The sequence below is a fragment of the Stegostoma tigrinum genome, chromosome 9 (assembly GCF_030684315.1).
Source record: "Stegostoma tigrinum isolate sSteTig4 chromosome 9, sSteTig4.hap1, whole genome shotgun sequence".
Lineage (NCBI taxonomy): Eukaryota > Metazoa > Chordata > Chondrichthyes > Orectolobiformes > Stegostomatidae > Stegostoma > Stegostoma tigrinum.
Window position 1 is genome coordinate 2,323,795 of NC_081362.1, and position 25,455 is coordinate 2,349,249.

Consider the following 25,455-nt stretch of genomic DNA (forward strand, 5'->3'; position numbering starts at 1 on the left):
GTTGACTCAATTGCCCTCTGGGCTGTTAGGGATAGACAATAAATGCCCACTAGCCAGCAATGAATGAATATAAAGGGCAAAAAAAACATATAGACAAAGTAGCTTTCAGGGGCCATTTCACAGGGCAATTTAGGGTCACCCACGTTGCTGTGGGTCTGGTTTCACATGCTAGCCAGACTGGATAACGACAACAGATTTATCTCCCTGGAAGACATTGTTTTTATGCGGCTGGAATAAAGGATGAAAACTGTGGGTGCTGGGAATCTGAAAACAAACACAGAAGACTTTTGGTTGTGAAGAACTCATACCAGACTTGAATGTTAACTCTGTTTCTCTCTCCACAAATACAGCCAGACCTACTAAGTTTCTTAAGCAATTTCTTTGTTTCGATTTTTACAACACTCATGCTCACCAGTTGGTTAGGTATTTTACCAGATTTTGATTGATTCACCTTTCAACATTTGACATGAGGCACTTTGAGCCCATGTCCACAGAGCATAAGCCTGGGTCTCTGGATTATTAGTCCAGTGACAAAACCACTATCGCCCAATGGATGGGCAAACTTTCCAAATTGGAATAAATCACCACACCTTCATAATCAATGGTGTTATCATCATTAAATTCTCTTGCTTTCAACATCTTGGGGGTTACCATTGACCAGAAACTAACCTGGAGTTGTGACATAAACATAATGGCTATAATAGCAGGCCAGAAGCTAGAAATATTGCAGTGAGTAACTCCCCTCCTGTCTCCCCAAAGCCTGTCCACCATCTACAAGGCACAAGTCAGGAGTGTGATGGAATACTCCCCACTTGCCTGGATGGGTGCAGCCCCAACAACACCCAAGAAGCTTGACACCATCCAGGGCAAAGCAGCCGCTTGATTGGCACTGCACCCACAAGCATTCACTCCCTCCACCACCGACACTCAGTAGCAGCAGTGTGTATTATCTACAAGATGCACTGCAGAAATTCATCAAATTTCTCAAATAACACCTTCCAAACCCACAACTATTTAAATCCCAAAGCACAGGAATAGCAGATATGTGGGACCACCATCACTTCCAAGTTTCGTCTCCGAGCTACTCACCATCCTGACTTTCATAGAATCCCCATAGTGTAGAAACAGGCCATTCAACCCAGCAAGTACACACAGACCTTCTGAAGAGCATCCCACCCAAGCCTGACCCCCTACCCTATCCCTGCATTTCCCTTAGCTAATGCACCTAACCCCTAACCTACATATCCTTGAACGCTACAGAAAATTTAGCATGCCCAATCCACCTAGCCTGCACATCTCTGGACTGTGGGAGGAAACTGGAGCACCCAGCATAAACCCACGCAGACACAGGGAGAATGTGCAAACTCCACACGGACAGTTGCCTGAGGGTGGAATTGAACCCATGTCCCTGGCACTGTGAGGCAGAAGTGCCAACCACTTGGAAGTATAGCACCATTCCTTCAGTGTCACTGGGTCAAAATTCTGGATTTTTCTTCCTAAGGGAATTGTGGATCAATGTCCATGTGGACCATAGCGGTTCAAGAAGGCAGCACACCACCACCTTCTCAAGGGCAACTAGGGGCAGGCAATAAAGCTGGCCCAACCAACAATGCCCACACCCCACAAATGAATAGAAGTGAATCTTGGTTGGAAAACACGATTGATTGGTGGTGATATTCCTGGATTGGTAATCTAGACTCATGGCCTTGGGATGTGGTATTAAATCCCACAATGACAGCTGGTGGAGTTGGAAATCAATTAATATCACAGAACGATTACAGTGCTGAAGAAGGGTCCTGACCCAAAGTGTCGGCTTTCCTGCTCCTCTGATGCTGCCTGACCTGCTGTGTTCCTCCAGCTCCAAACTGTGACGCTGACTCCAGCATCAGCAGTTCTTGCTACCTTACAGCAATTTATGTTTTTGTTTCTCCTAGACATCTAACTCTGCCCACATTGTGCTATTTATGCCCAGTGGGGACTATTTCCTTAACTTCATTGTAAGGTTGTTCTGGGGTCCTAAAGCCCTTGCCAAACACTGATAATCCTGCCCATTATTTCAATGGAGACAATGACCAAATACCCTCGTGAAAATGCCTTAATTAAAGCTGCTTCCAACCCATTTCTGGGTGGTGCATTCCAAACCCTAACACAGGCTTTGCAAATCAGTTTTTTTCACATTGTATTTACTTCTTTCACAAATTGCCATCATTAAATAAACACTCAACCATTTTAAGAATAGGGACAGTTTCTATCCACTCTGTTCAGATCCCTCATAATTTTGAAAACTCCTCTTAACCTTCTTCTCTGCATCTGAAGCATTCCAACTTCTCCGATCTACCTTGATTATTGAAGTTTCTCATTCCTGGATTCATTCTCGTAAACAACTTCTGAATGCACTTCAATCCCTTCAAATCCTTCCTGAAGCATGGAATCAATAATCAAGTCTCAGTAATGACCATAAAGCTATTGTTGATTGTTGTAAAAACCTACCTGTTTCACTGATGTCCTTTAGGGAAGGAAATCTGCCATCCTTGCCTGATCTGGCCTACATGTGACTCCAGATCCACAGCAAAGACGTTGATTCTTAATTACCTTCTGAAATGACCCAAGTAAAACACTCAGGTGAACAGTAACAAAAACCTGCCTCACTCCTGACGCTCACATTCCTGAAAAGTATAATCACAGAATGACAAACTTTTAGGTGAAGAGGGTGGAGGGAGTAAAGTTGCTTGGACGGCTGTTGCAAAGAGCCCAGCGTAAAACATTGAATGGCCATCTGTACTGTGTCATTCTACGGTGCAAGATTAAGTCTTAAACATTTCAAAATTACACGTCTTGCAACATGTATCAGACAAGAAATGTGTTTCCTCACTTTCTGAAGTCCTTAGTTCCTAACATTGCAATATTACTACAATTGTTTGGATGATTGATATACCAAGCACATGGGAGCACCACCAGCTGTAAGGAATGTGTGAGAGCTGCTCTGACGTTCTGTTCTTACACATGAACTTCCAGTTTCAGAAGCTGCTGCCATGCATGGACTTTGCAGGTCTGGGCGCCTGAGAAAGTTTAGTGCAAGCTCTTCACAATGCCACATAGCAGCCTGACTTGGAAGTATGAGATAACATGGTGTAGAGCTGGATGAACACAGCCAGCCAAGCAGCATCAGAGGAGCAGGAAGACTGGCGTCCAGGCCCAAAACATCAGCTTTCCTGCTCCTCTGATGCTGTTTGGCCTGCTGCGTTGATCCAGCTCTACACCTTGTTATGTCAGATTTTCCCGCATCTGCAGTCCCTACTATCTCTGACTTGGAGGTATATTTGCAGTTCCTTCACCATCACTGGATCAAAATGCTGAAACACGCTCCCTGTAAGACACAGCCTGAAGCCATTGAAGATGTTGGCTCACTATCACCATCTCAAGTAGGAACGGGAAATAAATGCTGGTCTTGCAGTGACACCCATTTCCTGTGAATGAACTGAAAGGGATAGATACAACTATTAGCATCAGATGCTTAGGTCAAAATTATCTCAATGCAATGCCCAATGGCACTAAAAATGGCCATGTTAGATCATTATCCCAGGACTCACTAGAACTCCAGTATTATTGTTGAGAATAAGCGGAACAGATCACCTCTATTTTAAGTTACCTCCCACATGTTAGATATTTAAAGCTTTTGCAAAACCACAGTGAAATGTACAACTGATTCTGTGCGTCTTAGCCTACTGGTGTTAGAGATTTCCATAACAAGTGTGTTGCAAATCCTTCCTTTCATATACCCATTTTAATGCCTTTTAAATGTCATAATTGTACCAGCGTCCATCATTTCCTCTGGAAGCTCATTCCATATATGTACAATTGCTATAGGCATCATTATCAGGCCTGGGTCAATCATATTAATGTGATCAGCACACCCTGCCATTCTAAAACTGCCATTTTTCTAAGATCATCCTGCAGGACAAAGGTAACCTTGAGATTGTTGGCAACAACGGCCAAAAAGAGCAGCACAGTGAGTCTGTGGTTAGCACTGTTGCCTCACAGTGCCAGGGAACCGGGTTTGATTCTACTCTTTGGTGACTGCCTGTATGGAGTTTGCACATTCTCCCTGTGTCTGTGTGGGGTTCCTCTGGTATCCCCCCCCACAGACCAAAAATGTGCAGGGTAGGTAGATTGGCCATGTTAAATTGCCCATTGTATGTAGATGGATTTACTATGTGAAATGCAGGATTACAGAAATAGGGTGGGAGGGTGGCTCTGGGTGAGATGTTCTTCAGAGGATCAGTGTGGACTTGATAGGCTGAATGGCCTGATTCCACTCTGCAAACATTCTATGAACACTGCATCTTGAAGGTATTAACGAGGTGACAGAGGGTGCATTGAAACCTCTTTTCACTCTTGGACAGTTTGATATTAAAAAGAAATGATATGATCATTTAAATAAACAAATATTTCACTGTGCATAACCTGGTGTGACAATTAAGCCAGTCAGATTCCTTAAGCTATCAAGACAGTTTTATTTGCAATATTCACCCAAGAAAAGCAGCAGAAATCAATGAAAGGTTTAAAAGGTACAAATATATCCAACAGTTCAGTAGTACAAAATAAAACAAAAATACAATTCCCCTCGCTGCCCCCTCATGTATGCAAAAGATATCCCAGAAATTTGTAGAGTATGAGATCTTAAGTCGGTGGCGTACTGGACACTGAAGATGATTATCTCAGAACTGGACCTTGATCAGATGGGCCAATGGGCTGAGGAGTGGCAGATGGAGTTTCTGATAAATGTGAGTGTTGCTGTACAAAGAGACCTTGAGGTACAGGACCAAAGTTCCTTCAAAGTGGAATCACAGGTAGATAGGATAGGGAGAAAGGTCTTTCTTGGTCAGTGTATTGAGTATATAAATTGGAGGTCATGTTGTGGCCATACAGGACATTGGTGAGGCCTCTTTTAGAATACTGCATACAATTCTGGTTTTCCTGCTAGAGGAAAGGTGTTGTTAAAACTTGAGAGAGAGTGCAGAAAAGATTTCAAGGATGTTGCCAGAGTTGAATGGTTTGAGTCATAGGGAGAGGCTAAACAAGTTGGGTTTTTTCCCTAGAGCATCAGATGCTGACAGGCAATCTGACAGAGGATTATAAAACCATGAGGGGCATGGATAGGGTGACTAACCAAGGTCTTTTTCCTAAAGAGGGCAAGTCCAAAACTAGAGGGGCATAGGTTTAAGGTTAGAGGAGAAAGATTTAAAAGGGACCTAAGGGGCAGCTTTTTCACACAGTTGATGGTGCATGTATATGGCATGAGCCGTCAGAGAAGGTGGTGGGGACTGGTACAATTCCAAATTTAAAAGGCATCTGGATGGGTATATGAATAGGAAGGGTTAAGAGGGATAAGGGCCAAATGCTGGCACATGGCACTGGGTCAGATTGGGATGGCTGGTTGTTATGGATGAGTTGGACTGAGGGTCTGTTTCCATGCTGCATGACTTTGACTCTAAGATCTTCAGAAAGTACAAAAAAAAGAGAGGAGCAAGGTGTTCCCTCTGTGGCAGTTTCACTTTGACTGTCTCTTTGGTTCAGACACCTCTGAAAGCTTTGTTGACTGAGTGACTCTATTACACAGCTTGCGTTCTCCACAAATCTGACATTTTTCACTTATTATGAAGTTGAGTAGAGTATTCATGAATTAAAAGGCAGGAAGTTATAATTTGTTGGTAAAGAGGATTGTGGAGAAAAAAAAAAAGAGTGCCACGATCCCTTTAAGAGCTTGTGCATTGTCTGTGCTTGGAAGTTTATAAATGCAGGTGCACAAGAGTGTGCCTAAAAGGAAACGTTTTGTAGAGGGCAGCCAAGCAGCAATTTTACCAAGACATCAAGTTTGAATTTGGCCAATTAATTTAAACCAAGCACCGAGATACAGAAAGCCAATTGGATTTAAATCTGATAGTGTTGACCACCTGAGGTCAATCATAATCAACTCCTTATAATATGTTATTAAGGGTCCACAAGACAAGGGCATTTGGAAAATCAGAGAAAGCAAGCCTGCCATCTGAGAAATAAGCTCTGAGCCCTCACAAGAAATCACTAAGCTCACTAATCAATAAAAGGTACCACAACATTTTAGCTGAGAGTCTGCACAGAGGAAACATCCCTGACAGGAGAATCAGTGGAAGAAAGGCATTTGGGGTGTGACATCAACAGAAGGTAGTGAGTTTCAGAAAACACAGTCTGCTTGAATTTGGAGTGATTAAGTTTTAATTTATTGTTGTCTGATTACGTGAGTTTATATAAGTGAAACTTGTGTTTATTTGAGCAGCATTTCAGTAGAATCTAGTGCTGTTAGGGAACGGTTAGTAGTTTTGAGAGGGAATTGTTTGGTTTGTTATTAATTCTGTTAATTTGTTCATTGTCAGTGTTAAATTAACAAGGTACAACTTATTTATGTATAAAATGGATCAGGGATTTTCTTTCCTTTAACCAATCTTTTAATGGCTTAAGAGGGGAAAGGCAAGCTTTTCTGGATGTTGGGTAATTATTAGAAGAGAACCTCTAATTCTGTTATAGAAGATTGGGGCTTGTCATTTTGGCTTAGTTAATAGCCTTAGCTTTTGGAAAATCTATATCAGAGTAGTTGCTCAGTAGTACAGACTTGAGCATTACTGAAAAAAGATGCTGTTAGCTATATAAATATATCCAGCTAGATCTGTGTGTACATCTCAATTCATCCACACAACATCATAAATTAATACTTTCAATAACATGTCGTCATAAAAGACATGTGATGTCTTAGTGGCAGGGTGAATTGATACTCCAGTGTCACAGCTTTCTGCCACAAGAAATAAATTTCACTTCCTCAGTCCTTCATTTGATCATGAGTGACTTGTTGTATCGGCAAGTCTCCATTCTCAGCCAAAACCATTCTGCTCTTTTGGCAAAGTTATGAGATGATCATAAGACAGTACATGATATATTCAGTTTCAAGACTCTTCAAGCATCACTCAACACACTGTGCTCTGATTCATTCATAAATAAAGCTGGAGTAGCCCAATGTGATGCAGTGGTTGGGGAAGGCTGGGAAGAGTTGAAGGTGAGTAGTTCGGAGATCTCTAAGCAGATGTCAAAGTCTTGAATAATGATCAGTTTGGACAGGGATGAGAAATTTCTTCAGCAAGCTGTGAACCTTTAGAATACTCCGGCACTGACAGTGGTAAATGCTCATTCAAGGCAAAATAACAATATTTTTGGACACAAAGGCATCAAGGAAAACACAACGCTAAAAAAGTCACTTTGAAGTACAAGATCAAACACACTCTTGTGCAATAGCTGAGCAGGGTCAGGGAATTGTAGGGAATATAGAGTACTTCATCTTCTTCAATTCTTACGATTCAGAATGGCGATAGACTGGTTGTCAATACAAATAAAAGATCAGCAAGTTATAAAATAGAATAGGGAAATTCTTCAGTTCCGTCACTGAACAAAAGAAGGGCCAATTAAAGACCAAAGCCTGGCATCATATCCTTTGGGAACCTTGAGGCTTTGGGCAATAAAGCTGGCTTTGCCACTAACTTCCAGTTTTAAAGAAAAATCTAGACGTGAACAAACATCATATATCTGAGCATTGTCAAGTCCAGTACTTTCAAATCCAAATTGACCTGACAGTTCCAACAGCTTGCTTTTGAACGTGCATCAAACCAGACAGGATAGATCTGAACATGAGAGATTGCAGTGTTTTTTCACAAGGTTTTGGAAGAAGTATTAGCTTTTTCACAATTGCACTGATGTTTGCTAATCTAACTGTACCTGAGGGCAGCTCTGTCTTTGTTCCACTGTTTCCATTCCATGAGCCCAGAATGTATATGGAAAAGGGACAGTTGAAGCAGCGCCAACTTCACCCTGTGTGTTGGGTGGGAATGAAAAACCTTTAAAACCTGCATCATTCAGTTCTCACAAAATCCCACAGTTCCAAAAGTACTTCTTTGGCTGAAATTCACTCTGGTTGAAGCCCTGAAAACCACAACGTAAATACAGAAATAGTGGGAACTGCAGATGCTGGAGAATCTGAGATAACAAGGTGTAGAGCTGGATGAACACAGCAGGGCCAAGCAGCATCAGAGGAGCAGGAGAGCTTTATTTGTTCCCTTAAATGATTCTTCCTGGAGCAGGCATACCAATTATGACAAGATTTCATGTATTTTGTTGGTGATGAGAAAAGTTTCTAAAATGCAGCATATTAAAGAGCTGCAAACAGTTCACAGAATCTCATCGGCATCACTCAGTCCTCAGCATCAAAAACCTCAAACCTCACTACCAGACTTGAGCACATCATGTGGGATGGCACTAAGGAACTGCCACATTGTCAGTGGCTCAGCTTTTCTGGAAGAGACACCAGACCAAGTTCCTGGCTGATGGTTTCTACAGTTCAGCAGACAGGGCTCCACAATCTAGAATACTGTCTCTAGGAAGGGTCACCGGACCCGAAATTTTAACTCTGTTTTCCCCTTCACAGATGCTGCCAGACCTGCTGAGCTTTTCCTGCAACTTTGTTTTTGATACTCTCTTTAGGTGTCTATTCTGTGTTCAATGTTATCCTTCAAGCCAACTTTTCCCATTTAGCTTCTGGCCCCGCCTCCTGATATACATCTTTTCCTGGCTTGGAACTTAATAATTACTCCTACGAGGTGCCTTGAGATGTTTTTCAGCACCTTAAAAAGATGCTGCACAAATTCAAGTAGATGTTATTGTGCAGGAAGCAATATAATCCTTTATCACTATCTGAGGGGCTGGAGTGTTGACCATGCTTTTCTGGGTAAGCCACTTGCCAACCATTGGGGAGAATAGCTCAGAAGTGGGGACAGGGACACTCTTCAGAAACCCGGCAGCAATGCTCCTCCCTGCCAGGCAACATGAGTGCGCCAAGTGCTGCATGACTCCACCAGTTTTGCAGAAACTTTTCCTGTCCCTATCTTTACTTTGCTTGCTACTAGGTATTGCCTACTGCTCCCAGCACCCTCTCCACAAAGATTTATTGATTTTTTTTTTTAAGAAAACATTTGCAATAATCACAGCCCTTTCAAAGGCCAATAAAAGCATCATCTTCTTTTGCGACGATTGCCTGTTAATGTTCCCAACAATCCTTGTTCTTTAAACGCTGAGCTTCTGCAAGTCAATGTCTCTCACTTCCCCAGGGCTAGTAAATCTGATAAATACATAGTTAGTTAATAACTTTGTGGTCAATTAACTATTTCCTACAATCAAAGAATATTAAAACAATTGGAAAACTGAAAGCACTGATAAAAGATAAATGTTGCTTCATTCCACCTATCCAAAGTAATCCTTCGGCAAAATAATATTGCATTGTACTTTAATGCTTCAGTTAACAATAAAAATAATCTCTCACTTCAACTCTATAGCACCACCGTTACAGAAAAATAACAGTTTTATATACAGAATCATACATCCTGTTCAGGGTGCCACATTTTGGGAAGAACGTGATGGTATTCAAGAAAGCACAGAAAAGATTCTGGAGAATGGCTCTACGGTCAAGGCACTTCAATTACAATGACAGACTGGACAGGTTGGGGCTGTTTGCTTTGGAAAAGAGAAGATTAAGAGAAGTTTTGACCAAGGTGTTCAAAATGATAAGGGAGTTTAGACAGAGCAGACAGCAAGAAATTGATCCCATTGGTGAAAGGATCAAGAACAAGAAGATACAGATTCAAAGTGACTGGCAATTCAAGCAACGGTGATACGAGCAGAAACATTTTCACATAGCAAGTTGTTTGGATCTGGAATGCACTACTTAAGTGTCAAGAGAGGACTGGATTATCTAAATAGGAAGTTTGGGATGGGTAACTGAAAAAGTGGAGAAGTGGCTATGGGGAAAGTGCTCCTCTTGACGGCAGGAGGACAGATGTGATAGGGGAAATGGTCTCCATTTGTTCCAGAACAATTCTGTGATTCTGAGTACACATCTGCCATTTTTTTGTCTTTCCAGCTTCTATTTCCAACTTTTGAGAGTGTAAGAGCATCTGTATACTTTATTCTACACTGGCTGAATTCTGCTTTAATTTGACTGATCCCTGTACGATCCTGTTCTGATGGACACAATCATACAAAACAGCATATAATGTTAATAGGAAATTTTCTCTGGATATTGCAAGGTACTTCTCATACATTGTCTTAAGGTTTACGGTCAGTGATTTGTGTGATGGATCACATTTCAACAACATGCTAACATCACTTCAAGGGGAATTAGTACCTTGGTGGTACATCATTTGAGCACTGCTAGAACAGAAAAAGCATGCATCAATGCTTCTTTCAGACTCATCAGGACAGGATCACAAAAATACCAAATTTCAAGGGAATAACAAGTTGTACTTCATGAGAAATGAAGGTTGATTTGTCAGCAAGTTGGCAATGATTGGTCAAAACATTGCCGTGGCCAACGCATTAGGGTGCCTTTGCTCCCGACACTCTTATTTGCTCAATTAACTTGCAATTTCTGCACAAATTCTTTCTGTGAGAGGAAGCCAGGTCTTATTTCACCCAACTACAACACAGGGGCAACATGGGATCTACCACCCATGCAAATAAGTTCAGTAATGTCTACACTCAAACAAACCGAGCCCGCAAAACATAATGTTTAATGTTAAATATCATTCTGTGATTGGACAACACTTGTGGAGAAATCCCAAGTATGCTAATAGTTACTTTCAAGTGATTGCTAATGTATCAGTCAAATATGTCACTATGTGTGAGTAACTATGATCCACACGGATGGGTCTCCCATGGAAACCTTGCCTGGCTGTTTTTACATATTAATGTCTACTACATTGTCTGTGCTGCCTTGCCAGTGATAGCAATTCTTTTGATGCTGGCGGGCTAAATGACCTGGAGAGAAAAACGCGAGATGGCCATTTGATCCACGTTGATTGTGATACTCTGCAGTGCCTGGTATCAATGTAGATAACAAGGTGTAGAGCTGCATGAACACAGCAGGCCAAGCAGCATCAGAGGAACAGGAAAGCTGACGTTTCGGGCCGAGACCCTTGTTGTGAATGGAGGGTTTTAATAACCCACTTTAATTTGGACAGAAAGTGTGCCGGAGAATGAGCCTCCCTGGAAGTACATACATGGTAGCAATCTTCAAAAAGTGCTGATGCCACATTGGGTCAAACAAGACCACCAGCACTAATAATAAATCCAGCTCCATGTAGACAGGAGACATGAAGACAGACACAAGGGACTTTGTCTTACTTCTGACAATGAAGTGGATGCAGAGGACCTAATGTCAGAGTGAGATGTTATTGGGATAACATCCCATTGATTTCTATATTCTCTTTATCTGCTTACACAGAGGTATGCAGACACTGCCTTAAAACTTCCTGCCCCACTAGAATTAGGTGTAAACTTTTTAAATCTTTATCTTCCTGGACAGGGGTATGTGGAAACTGTCTCAAATAAGATTAGGTGGGCAGCATTTGCAAAGCTGTGAGATTTCTGAAATCCTGTAAAGTATGTAACTTCTGTTTCTGCCAGGGCACTGACTTTTGTTCGAGCCGGACACTTTGGTAACTTGAAATCGTCTCCTGTCATTAGCAGTCACTTTGTGAATGATCAATACTGTATCCTGCTCTCTTTATGTTTTTGATGTAGTAATTGTTTGTGTATCATATCATTGTCCGATGTAGTGATTGTTTCATGTAACATGCCATTGTGAGATGTAAAATTGCTTTATGTACTATGCACACTAAGGTATAAAAAGCGGGGACTGTTGATCCGGGAGAATCGCTTACAAGACTCTGCACTCTGTGACGGGTTGAGTACAGTGATCCTCACAGCTTGTACTTGCTTTATAATAAAGGATTTGTGTTTTTCTAAACAGGTCAGTGCCTTGTCATTGCATCAAGTCCGTGAGGGTCTCCGAAAACAAACCTAACGAGTAGATGTTGACAAGACTGTTATGAGTGTGGACATGGCGTGGCCCACTCAATGGAGAGTAGTAGGAACAGAGATGCTAACCTTCTGCAATAGCAGGTACAAAGTGTTGGGAAAAATTAATGTGATTGATGTGGGTAACATTTGATGTGATGGAATATATTGAGCCAACAGTAATTCAGCTAACCTAAAACTGTATCACAGATAGATGTTGTCATACATTACGCTATTTACAAGTTATCTTGCGCATTGTCTGATTTACTCCTTCCAACGATAGGTGCCTTTTGTGTCCGCTTAATTAAGAAACATCAGATTAAGAATATTAGAATTAGGTAATCCGAATGCAATAGGAGCAAGGACTATCATGCGATAGCATGTCATTATGTTAAATATAATGGAAGAGGATCAGCAAAACATCTCACATCTTTCGAATGTTCTATGTGTGAGTTAACATAGACAACTAAAATTGGCCTTGACCAACATAACTGCCATTGACATGTGGCACCGTGCAACCAGAAATATTTGGAAACCGTTAATTCAAAGAAATAGTAACAAAATTAGTCAAGAAATCTGTAGCATCCTAATTGCAAAAACACCAAGACAAATTTCTGATAAATGGTACGGCATTGCAGAACACTTGCATGGCTGCCCAACCGCCTCTGTCTGACAAAATTGGCAAAGATAACTTGGAGGTTGCCCTCAAGGATGACACTGATACTTAGGAGGTGGTCACCCAAGAATCAAAAGGATCATTGGTCCTCCATCTAACATCCCTAAACACCTCAATGTAGATGATCAACGATCCTGGACTGAAGAACTTTTAAGGAAAAGGGTGATCAAGAGGTCAGAGTGCTGGAGTTAGGGCTAGTGGAAAGTATCGTAGGCTTTTTAATAAGCCAGGGTGAACCAGCTAAAATTAATCCCAGGCCAATAGATTGAAATGTGAGAGAATCTAGAATGGACTGCAGGGAGAAGAACACTGGTGCCAAGAAAAACTGATAGGACAAAAAGAAAAAGGAGGTCAAAAAATAAAAAATCAGAAATGAAAACAGAAATTGCTGGAAAAATCTCAGGAAGTCTAGCAGCATGTGTGGAGAGTAGGCAGAGCTAATGTTAGAGCACATCACAAGAAATGATCTAAGTGTCTTTGGACAACTGAACAGAACAATTTCTAATTCTAGAGTAATGGGAACTGCAGATGCTGGAGAATTCCAAGATAATAAAATGTGAGGCTGGATGAACACAGCAGGCCAAGCAGCATCTCAGGAGCACAATGAGATGCTGCTTGGCCTGCTGTGTTCATCCAGCCTCACATTTAATTTCTAATTCTAGTTCTCAGTTGGTGGGGAAAATCTGTTGCTTGTTCAATGAGACCTTTTAACCATCCTATGTCTTTTTTCTCCTTTTCTCTGTCAGATCAGCATTGCTGCCAGAGATGTCTTCATGTCAGTGAGCAACATAAAAATTCACAGTAAACGCTTCCTGGAGTGTCCCTCAAGGTAACTCATTAATGCTTGACGGTGATTAAGTTTTTCAGTTGCAGGGATCTGCTCTCTGCAGAAGAAAGGAATTTGTCTGGACGTTGTTTATTCAGAAAAGTTGCAAAATCACAGCAGACAATGGCTCCCTGTGCCACAGCAACATCTTGACCAATCACAGCCAACTTATGAATGTTTCGGCATCCCTTTCCCCATTAAGGATATTTACTAGTTTTAAAATCTCCCCACCCTGGCCTCATCCCATATCCAAACGTCTCTCTCATCCCCTGCTTCCTTGACCTGATACAACCTGTACATCTTCTCTCCCAACTATCCGACCCCACCTCACCTCACTGACCAATCCCCACCACTGCCCACCTATCACCATCCCACCTACCTTCCCCAGCCCCAACTCTCCTCTCTCTCTCTTATTTCCCAACTTCCTTCACCCTCCCCATTTCTGAAGAAGGGTCCTGACCCAATACGTCAACTTTCATGCTCCTCTGCTGCCGCCTGGCCTGCTGTGTTCATCCAGCTCCACTGTGTTATCTCTGGCTCCAGCATTTGCAGCTCTTGCTATCTCTGAAGAATATATTGTTCCTGCCTTTTGAAGTGTGATATTCTTGCTTCTGTCCTGATAAGTACAAGACCAAACACACAACAGCATGTGTCTTCTTTCTGCAAGGCCTGAAAGGAAGTTGTCTGACAGGCAGGTAAATAATGATTACTCAGATCATTTGAAATCTATGCCATTGTTTACATCTAACATATAATACAAAGAATAGTCATTTCTGTACATGTTCTAAATTTTGAAAAATTAAAATTCAATCTTTTGGAAGCATCACCTCTTGCTTACAGGCAATGTGCTTCTGTTGAGCTGACTGAACCCAGAAAGACACATTTCTAGTCAGCACAGTGTGGAGCTGGAGGAAAACAGCAGTCAGGCAGCATCAGAGAAGCAGGAGAGTCGACATTCTGGGTTGGGACCCTTCAGAATTCTGGAAAGGCAAATTTCTAAGCTTGAGCTATACTCTATGTTGAGTTTAGAGGAGTTGGCTAAGTGTGCTCCGGTCTCAGGAAACGTCCAGAGGGCAGAGCTCAGCCTGAGCTCCTACTCCGATTGTTAACCCAGGAGGCCTCTTGAAAATAACTTGTGCAAACTCTCCAACATGGAGCAGTAATAGTGAGTACCTTCATGTTCAACGCAATGAGCCCAATTTCAAAGATGTCTTTCTTTCCGACTCTGTTACAAATATCCTGAACTACAGATTGACAAGCATCTGTAGGAGAAAGACCCTGGAAAAGATGGAGAGAAAAGTTCATAGCCACATCACGTAATGTTGTTAAAGATTCCAACCCTGAGAACAATAATTCTGAAGGTTACAAAAAACACACAGATTGAATAACTGTTTAATAAGTTTTAGTGAAATGCTTGAAATAAAATGACTGGGTGATCAAAATATTGACAACAAAAAATAAATTATATGCTCAGTAAAAATTAGCAGCAAGCTTAGGCAAAAATGTTCATTTGGAGAAACACACAAGGGAAAATGATACTAACAGTTAACTTGAAGCATAAGAACAAAACTCCAGAACTTTAACTGCTCGATGATTGAAGAGCAAAACGGAATGCATGACAGTGGTGGGCACTGACTGCTGGTAGAACCTCCACCTGATTTATGTGGGGGCAGCCTGCAGAAAGTAGGGCAGGTTTCCTTTAGTTTTAAATTCCAGGGCTGAACACTGAAGGGGAAACTCCTCTGAGGAGATAATGGACTGTGTAAGCTATTATTGCCACTTACATCCCGCTGGTGTTTTCAAGAACCTAACAGTCCTCTGTCCCAGCTTTCCCACATTCCAATCAACCCTCCTGTTGCCTCTGTGACACTATCTCCATTGACTTGATGATCTTCTCACAGCAAGGGCCAACCTGCTACCAGCACTTGACAGAACACCCGCGACACAGTGGGATGCCTTGAATATGGCCTTTGATATACCTCAGTTAGCTGACTGGCTGTCTGATTCTGATACCAACAATCCCTCCCTACCCCTGATCCCAACCTCCCTTCCTGCCTCGTGAGAATGGAGTTTGGGTAAAATTCAGCCCAAAGTTTCTTGTGGTGAACAGACAGTATGCTGGCTTTCCTGAAAATTGTGACATCCTTGGGATTGCACAATTGAATAGCTCACACTTTTTCCTGTTGATTATTTAATTAAACCACACTCACATCAAACTCTCAAATATGTTTCCGACCACAGTACCTGCTTCATGAGTTGAACAACATGGAAACTTGGGCAGAAGCACATGATTTTATCTCCATCACCAGAGGCTCCAATTGTAAAGAGAAATATGGTTATAAGTTATTTGAATATAGTCATGCATATTATCATTTGAAATTGAACTTTTAACATATCCAATATTATCACACTGCAATTAACAATGAGGGAATGCATGAAGTAACACGGTGGACGCCCTGAACTTGCTGCTTGCTGTCGCTTGTTATCAATTACAGCAAAACATTTACTTCAGGAGACAAAGCCAACTGAGACTAGCATTAACCAAGACCAAAGACCCTATGCTCCCTGTCATATGTCAACAAAATGTGGGTCGAGTGTTCAGTGCAGTGCTGAGGGAAACCTGCACTGTCAAAATTGCTCTCTTTTGGGTAAAATGTTAATTCAAAGCTCTGCTGCAATGTGCAAGCAGGTAGGAAATAACTCATGATTAATGAAGAGGTGTGCACGGAAGAACTCTTGTGCAATCAATAACACTGTTAGTTAAATTGGTCATTCACTTCCTTTGCGTTTGAGAGAACTTGCTCTATTTATACTATTTATATTTATGGTGATTTTGGCCACATCATAATAGTGACATGATTCAAAGCTAATGTACTGGATGTAAAAGACTGTGGGTATGCATGCGGATGTAATAAGAAGGCTGAAGACAAGATTTTTTTCTAATGATGTCACCATGGAAAGACCATAAGACGCAGGAGCAGAAATTAGGCCATGTGGTCATTGAGTTGCTCTGCCATTCAGTCATGGCTGATAAGCTTCTCAATCCCATTCTTCCTGGCCCGCAGACCTGACCAGTCCCCCTCCACTGACTCTATTTTCTCCCCCTTGGTCCAGGAACTCCTCACTTACGTCCGTGGCACCACCCATGCCCTCCACCTCCCCCAAAACTTCCGATTCCCTGGTCCCCAACACCTCATCTTTCCTATGGATGTCCAGTAGCTATACACCTGCATTCCCCATGCAGATGGCCAAAAGGCCCTCTGTTTCTTCCTGTCCCGCAGGCCTGACCAGTCCCCCTCCACTGACACCCTCAGCCGCTTAGCTGAACATGTCCTCACCCTTAACAACTTCTCCTTCAATTCCTCTCACTTCCTACAGACAAAGGGAGTGGCCGTGGACACCCATATGGGCCCAAGCTATGCCTGCCCCTTTGTAGGATATGTGGAACAATCCCTCTTCCGCAGGTGCACTGGCCCTATCTCCCGCCTCTTCCTCTGTTACATTGATGGTTGTATTGGCGCCACCTCGTCCTCCCACGAGGAGCTCAAACAGTTCATCCAGTTCAACACCTTTCAGCCCAACCTTAAGTTCACCTGGACCATCTCTGATACCTCTCTCTCCTTCCTCGACCTCTCCGTTTCCATCTCTGGCAACCACCTGGAAACCAGCATCCATTTCAAGCCATAGTGATAATGGGAACTGCAGATGCTGGAGAATCCAAGATAATAAAGTGTGGAGCTGGATGAACACAGCAGGCCAAGCAGCATCTCAGGAGAACAAAAGCTGACATTTCGGGCCTAGACCCTTCCCGAAACGTCAGCTTTTGTGCTCCTGAGATGCTGCTTGGCCTGCTGTGTTCATCCAGCTCCACACTTTATTATCCATTTCAAGCCTACCGATTGCCACAACTACCTAGAATACACTTCCTCTCACTCACCTTCCTGCAAGAATGCCAACCCCTATTCCTTTGCCTCCGCTGCACCTTCTCCTGAGATGAGACATTCCACTCCCGGACATCCCAGATGTCCTCGTTTTTCAAGAACTGCAGCTTCCCCTCCACAGTGGTCAAAAATGTCCTCGACCACGTCTGTGGCATTTCCTGCAACTCATTCCTCACACCCCCTCCCTGCAGTAACAGCCAAAATAGAATCCCCTTCATCCTCACGTACTACCCCATCAACCGCCAGATCCAACGCATTATCCTCTGACACTTGCACCATCTGCTATCTGCCCCCACTACCAAAGACATTTTTCCCTCTCCATCCTTATCTGCTTTCTGGAGGGACTGCTCTCTCCATGACTCCCTTGTCCGCTCCCCACCAGCCCCACCACCCCCAGCACTTTCCCTGCAACTGCAGGATGTGCTACACCTGCCCCTGCACCACCCCCCTCACCTCCATCCCAGGACTCAAGAAAACTTTCCACAGGAAACAGATGTTCATCTGCTAATGTGGTATACTGTATCTGCTGTTCCCGGTGTTGCCTCCTTGACAATCGGGGAAATCAAGCGGAGGCTTGGAGAACGCTTTGTGGAACACTTATACTGGGTCTACGACAGATGACTACACCTCCCAGTCGTGAACCACTTCAACTTCCCCTCCCACTCCTTGCCACAACGATGCCACCGAAGGTTGCAGGAACAGCACTTCATTTCGCTTGTGAACCCTTCAGTCCTATGGTCTCAATGTGGACTTGACCAGCTTAAAAAAATCTCCCCTCCCCCCATTGCATCCCAAAACCAGCCCAGCTCGTCCCCACCTCCCTAACCTGTCTGTCCTTTCTCCCACCTCAAACCCCATTCCCACCTACCATCTACCAGCCTCATCCTTACCTCCTTGACCTGTCCATCTTCCCTGGACTGACCAACCCCCACTCTAACTCCCCACTTTTACACATCTTTACTGGATCCATCCCCGCCTCCTTGACCTGTCCTTCTCCTCTCCACCTATCTGCTCCTTTATCCATCTTCCATCCGCCTTCCCCTCTCTCTCTATTTATTTCAGAATCCCACGCCCTCCCACCATTTCTGAAGAAGGGTCCAGGCCCAAAACGTCAGCTTTCCTGCTCCTCTGATGCTGCTTTGCCTACTACGTTCGTCCAGCTCTACACCTTGTTATTGTAGATTCTCCAGCATTGGCAGTTCCTACTATCTCTCTCAAACCCATTCTCCTGCTTTCTCCCCGTAGCCCTTGATTCCCTTGACAAATCAAGAGCCGATTTATCCATGTCTTAAAAATACCCACTGACCTGGCTTCCACAGCCTTCTGAGATAGTGAATTCCATACATTCACCACTCTCTGGCTGAAGAAGTTTAACCTTATCTCTGTTCTAAAGGGTCTTCCCTTCACTCTAAGGCTGTATCCTTGGGTCCTAGTCTCTCCTGCTAATAGAAACATCTGTCCAGGCCATTCAGTATTCTGTAAGTTTCAATTAGAACCCCCCCAACTATCCTTCTAAACTCAATCAAATATAGACCCAGAGTCCTCAAATGTTCCTCATATGTTAAGCTTTTCATTCCTGGGACCATTCTTGCGAACCTCCCCTGAGCATGCTCCAGGGCCAGCACATCCTTTCTGAAATATGGGGCCCAAAACTGCTCACAGTAAAGTATCAAACAGAAGTCAGGTATTGTGCAATTTGCATAGTCAGAAAAGTGAAGGTCCATCCTTTACTCCAAATCACATATGCCACTGAGCCAATTACAGAGTGACATTGAAACAGAGTGGAAGCAAATTTATTGGGACCTCTCTTGCCTCATGAAGACGTTGACCATGGGAAAACTGTAAAGGACCAAGTGAGAAAAATAATTTGGGAATGAGTGAGGGCTTCTGCCAGAGTCTGTATCAAGTGAGGAGATGGTGGATCATGTCATTGGATTTCTAATCCAGGCAATTCCTCTGGAGGAAAAGGTCCAAATCTCACCAGGAGATCCAGTGGAAATTGAAACTAATTAATAGGATCAGCGATGGTGACCACAAAACTAATATAAATGGTCATAAAACCCACTTGGTTTACTGATGTCCTTTAGGGAAGGAAATCTACTGTCCTTACGTGATCTAGCCTATAGGTAAATCAAGCTCCACAGCAATGTGGTCAAATATCCACAAGATACACAGTTCAAGTGCAATTCGGGTCAGGCAACCAAAGCTGGCCTTACCAGCGATGCCCACATCTCACAGAAGACTAAATATGTGCAAAAGCCTGAACAATCACTGAAATTAAAATGAACATAGAGACAACCATGTCTGCTTTCACAGCTGTTCATGCTGTGAGTGTTTCTGTGCAGAGGTCTGAATTACCCTTAAACAACTGGAAGGCAGACACGGCACATACTAAACAATAATATTCCCAAGGATGGAAAATCAGATTTAAAAGGAAGGATAACCGTATAGATATAATGATCAAAACTACTGACAAACATTTGTTCTATCAAGTGCTACATATTCGACCGCTTCATTAAATAGTGAAGCTTAATAAAGCCAAATAAAACTATAAACCATTAACAGAGCATCAGCTATTGCTTGAGGAATTATGGGGACACTGGAACAGAAAACTCTCCTTTCAAATAAAGAAGCTAACTTCAACAACAGCAGTCTACACCGTACAATTGTACTTCCTGCCTTGCAATTTGCAAACGTACTGCCAATTAGTGTTTTGCTATTAAGACAAACTTATCTTTTAGAAAAGCTTGAAATAGCTAACAGCTTCTTTTAGACATCTCAAAGTCTGTAGTTTATTCTTGTCATTAGATGTTGTATTGTGAATGTTTTAAGTTTATGTAACTATTACTTAACAGGGATGACTTCTGATGCAGTATGAATCACCAGAGATGAAGCATGCCACTGATTTTCTAACACATACCTGCAGCGGCTCCTGCCTAGAAAGAGTAACAATTGTCACGTGCTAATGGTGATCCAATTATCTTGAAAATAAAAGCAAACCAGGAGGGAAAAAAAAGACAACAATTTGATAAATATTGTAAATTGTAGGTTCACAATTTAATTTTCATCCCATTTATTATCCCTGAACCAGTGCTTCCTAGTCAAAATGGGAAGCAGGTCTCCTTGTTCTCGATCGATGCTTGCTCTGCGATGTCATGTCATCAATCACTAAACGGTGCTTAAAAAGCATCCACCAACTTGCTATCCCTCACAAAATGCTTTATTTACCCCAGTGAGCAAAACATATGGGATTGTTACAGGTCCCAACTAATGGCGTGGGCATGCAAGGACAAATGTCACCAGGGGTAGGCAGGGAAATTTACTTTCAACAAAACACCTGGGATTAAAGAGATGGCCACAAAGCCACCAGGATTTTCCCTCAGGAAGGAAATCTGGTCAGCATGCAATTGCAAACGCACAGCAACATTGTTAACCTAAATGATCACTGACTGGCTCCATTGAAGATTGCTCTGGACAAATCAAACAGATTAATTGGACATGATACCTCATAACAGCCTAGGCACTGACTACTATAATGGGACACCCTGTTAGTTTGGCCATGTATTACCAGTTTCATTGGGGGTCAAAGTCCTATAACTCCCTCCATACGGTTTGCAGCTATACTGACACAAGTTAGACTGCAGTGCTTCAGGCGGCGGCTCAGCATCAAACTCTCAAGGTCATTTGCAGAAGGGCAATAAATACTGGTCTTACCAGCAATGCCCACGTCCCATGAAGGAATCTTAAATAACAAGGTCCCCACATCCATAACAAATTCATGGTAGCATGGTTTTAATCTGTTTATTCAGGCAATGTGACCAGGTACCCATGCGTAAGCTGTGATGATATTTCGTGAACACAAAAAGTAAAATACAGTGGACACTGGAAATCTGTGAAGAAACAGTGGCAGCTCAAGGATGGTGGCTCAATGGTTAGCACTGCTGCCTCATGGTACCAGTGACCCATATTTGATCCTACCCTCAGGCAACTGTCTGTGTAGAGTTTGCACATTCTCCCTGAGTCCTCGTGGGTTTTCTCTGGGTGCTCTGGTTTCTTCCCAGAGTCCAAAGATGTACAGGCAAGCTGGATTAGCCATGGGAGATGCAGGGTTACAGGGATGCTCTTCAGAAGGTCGTTGTGGACTTGATGGGCAGAATGCCCTACTTCCACACTGTAGGGATCCTATGAAATACATGGTGCTGGGAAATATTGAGCAAGTCTAGTAACGTGCGGAGAGAGAAGGTCAGTTCTGAAATCTTAACTTGGGTTTTTCTCCCCAAGATGCTCACCAAACTGCTGAGTGTATCCAGCATTTACTGTTTTTATACATTTGGCAGCACTGCATCCTAAAAGGACTATGTCACTATCACTTTCAAATTAGGTTATGAAGGCATTGTCAAACATTTATCAACATAACACAAGTGAAAAGACTCTTCTCACTTGGTCTCTGCAGACTGAAATCGTGGAAGGTACTTGCCCGACTGTCTGCATACAGGCCACATCCAGGCAAAGGTGAATCACCGACTCGCCCAGGGTCTTTGAATGGAGCTCCAGATGTTGATACACCTGCACAGTTTGAGGCAAAACCATTGAAAGCGGGTTTTAAATGAAAAATAATTTCTGGATCAGACTAAAGAAAGACTGTAATCTATAGCTACTTCAGAATTGTACATACCTACAGTTATATTCCCCTCCTGATCCAAGACAATCAGACCTAATACAAACCAAAGAAAATATTATATTGAACTATCTGAGAAATATTAATCTTGGACACCATGTATACTGCAACTAACTCCTTCAAACGTAACACTTCTTTCAAACATTCTTTAAAGTTGTTAAACATTTTACTCTATGATAATAAAGTGTGAAGCTGGATGAACACAGCAGGCCCAGCAGCATCTCAGGAGCACAAAAGCTGACGTTTCGGGCCTAGACCCTTCATCAGAGAGGGGGATGGGGAGAGGGTTCTGGAATAAATAGGGAGAGAGGGGGAGGTGGACCAAAGATGGAGAGAAAAGAAGATAGGTGGAGAGTAGTTGCAGTGGGAGAGAGATTCCCTGAGGTTGGTCCGGAGGGAGGAGGGTAACTTCTTCAGGTTAGGCATCCATGGAAGAGGCTTCGCAGTGAGGTTAAAATAGTATCAGTGATAATGGGAACTGCAGATGCTGGAGAATCCAAGATAATAAAGTGTGAAGCCGGATGAACACAGCAGGCCAAGTAGCATCTCAGGAGCACAAAAGCTGACGTTTTGGGCCTAGACCCTTCATCAGCGAGGGGGATGGGGTGAGGGTTCTGGAATAAATAGGGAGAGCTGCGAAGCCACTTCCAGGGATGCCTAACCTGAAGAAGTTACCCTCCTCCCTCCGGACCAACCTCAGGGAATCTCTCTCCCACTGCAACTACTCTCCACCTATCTTCTTTTCTCTCCATCTTTGGTCCGCCTCCCCCTCTCTCCCTATTTATTCCAGAACCCTCACCCCATCCCCTTCTCTGATGAAGGGTCTAGGCCCGAAACGTCAGCTTTTGTGCCCCTGAGATGCTGCTTGGCCTGCTGTGTTCATCCAGCTTCACACTTTATTATCTTAGATTCTCCAGCATCTGCAGTTCCCATTATCACTGAAACATTTTACTCTCCTAGTTTTGGAGATCTGCCATTTCCCCATTTTGAATTTTGTGTGTCACAAGTTTATTTAATATAAATATTGATCCTTGGTGGTTCTTTGGAAAAGATAGTTGCAGTGGTATAACTTGTAATCGAGCCTAATGAATAATGCCAGATATTAACACCAGAATGATGTTCTGTGAACACTGACACAAATCACACAATAGTTAAGGGAATTTAAATTCAATTATGTGATCTAAAGGGTGTGCAGAAGCAAAGAGACCTGGTTCGCAACCTCTCCAATAGTGTGTCATAACATGTCCGAACAGGTTGATTAAACATATCTACCACATGGTCTGTTTCATACATAAGGGCATACAGTCTAAGAGCAGGTAATGTGAAGTGTTTAAAATACACTGGTTAGACCTCAGCTGCAAGATAACAAAGTGTGAAGCTGGATGAACACAGCAGGCCAAGCAGCATCTCAGGAGCACGAAAGCTGACGTTTCGGGCCTAGACCCTTCATCAGAGAGGGGAATGGGGAGAGGGTTCTGGAATAAATAGGGAGAAAGGGGGAGGCGGACTGAAGATGGAGAGAAAAGATGATAGGTGGAGAGGAGAGTATAGATGGGGAGGTAGGGAGGGGCTAGGCCAGTCCAGGGAAGACGGACAGGTCAAGGAGGCGGGATAAGGTTAGGAGGTAGGAAATGGAGGTGCGGCTTGAGGTGGGAGGAAGGGATGGGTGAGAGGAAGAACAGGTTAGGGAGGCAGAGACAGGCTGGCTGCTTTTGGGATGCAGTGGGGGGAGGGGACGAACTGGGCTGGTTTTGGGATGCGGTGGGGAAAGGGGAGATTTTGAAGCTGGTGAAGTCCACATTGATACCATTGGGCTGCAGGGTTCCCAAGCAGAATATGAGTTGCTGTTCCTGCAACCTTCGGGTGGCATCATTGTGGCACTGCAGGAGGCCCATGATGGACATGTCATCTAAAGAATGGGAGGGGGAGTGGAAATGGTTTGCGACTGGGAGGTGCAGTTGTTTGTTGCGAACCGAGCAGAGGTGTTCTGCAAAGCGGTCCTCAAGCCTCCGCTTGGTTTCCCCAATGTAGAGGTAGCCACACCGGGTACAATGGATGCAGTATACCACATTGGCAGATATGCAGGTGAACCTCTGCTTAATATGGAAAGTCATCTTGGGGCCTGGGATAGGGGTGAGGGAGGTGGTGTGGGGGCAAGTGTAGCACTTCCTGCGGTTGCAGGGGAAGGTGCCGGGTGTGGTGGGGTTGGAGGGGAGTGTGGTGCGAACAAGGGAGTCACGGAGAGAGTGGTCTCTCCAGAAGGCAGACAAGGGTGGGGATGGAAAAATGGCTTGGGTGGTGGGGTCAGATTGTAGATGGCGGAAGTGTCGGAGGATGTTGTATCCAGAGGTTGGTGGGGTGGTGTGTGAGAACGAGGGGGATCCTCTTGGGGCGGTTGTGGCGGGGGCAGGGTGTGAGGGATGTGTTGCGGGAAATGCGGGAGATGCGGTCAAGGGTGTTCTCGACCACTGTGGGGGAAAGTTGCAGTCCTTGAAAAACTTGGACATCTGGGATGTGTGGGAGTGGAATGCCTCATCCTGGGAGCAGATGCGGCGGAGGCGGAGGAATTGGGAATAGGGGATGGAATTTTTGCAGGAGGGTGGGTGGGAGGAGGTGTATTCTAGGTAGCTGTGGGAGTCAGTGGGCTTGAAATGGACCTCAGTTTCTAGCTGGTTACCTGAGGTGGAGACTGAGAGGTCCTCAGCTACAGTAGTGTGTACTGTTCCAGGTGCAACACTATGAAGGCTGCGAATGCAGTGGAGAGTGTAGAAAAGGTAATGAGGATAACTCCAGGGATGAGTTAGTTCAGTGATGAAGTAAGATTGGAGAAGTTGGGACTACTTTTCCATGGAGAAGGTTAAGGGGAGACATGATAGAAGTTTTCAAAATCATGAGGGAGCTGAATGGACTAGATGGGGAGAAACTATTGCCGCCCATGAATGGACAGAGAACCAGACAGCACAGTTTAAAAGCATTTTGCAAGGGAAGCAAATGTGTTGTGTGAAAGAAACAGTGAATAGCTCGGGTAAGGAATGGAGTGTCTGGAAATGTGATGGAGGAAGGTTCAGTTGAAGCATTTGAGAGGCACTGGATGATTATTTAAATAGAAACAAATGTTCAGGGTTATGGACAAAAGGCAGGAGAGTGACACTAAGTTAAAATGCTCAGACAGGCAGTGAAGTCATGAATGACCTCTTTCTGCACCATAACAATCCGTCAAGATGTAATGGGATTTAGGAATAGCACAGGGAAAGAGTTAGCCAAGATCCAGTTAAGTGATGATGCACTCCCATTTCCTGCTTGTAGCTCCATCAACTTCCATTTTCTAACAGGCACCCGACGCCACACACTCCCACTCCACTATGTGGTTTAATGTGACACAAGAATTTGGCAGTTGACATTTAAG

General features: G+C 43.5%; 1 protein-coding gene across 5 annotated transcripts in view; it reads right to left on the minus strand.

Annotated features, from left to right (window-relative positions):
• Positions 1-4,494: 4,494 nt before the first annotated feature.
• Positions 4,495-25,455, minus strand: part of zgc:153169 (uncharacterized protein LOC767799 homolog) — a 45,924-nt gene continuing 24,963 nt past the window's right edge. The window contains exons 5-11 of one of the 5 annotated variants that reach the window (XM_059648313.1): positions 22,047-22,085; positions 21,845-21,937; positions 20,292-20,303; positions 15,675-15,742; positions 14,604-14,708; positions 7,798-7,890; positions 4,495-7,703 (exon numbers count right to left, since the gene is read on the minus strand). In XM_059648313.1, the coding sequence (XP_059504296.1) occupies positions 7,584-7,703; positions 7,798-7,890; positions 14,604-14,708; positions 15,675-15,742; positions 20,292-20,303; positions 21,845-21,937; positions 22,047-22,085 (530 nt within the window). In that variant the 3' untranslated portion in view covers positions 4,495-7,583. The other 4 variants (XM_048536098.2, XM_048536096.2, XM_048536099.2 and 1 more) reach the window with 4 other exon arrangements.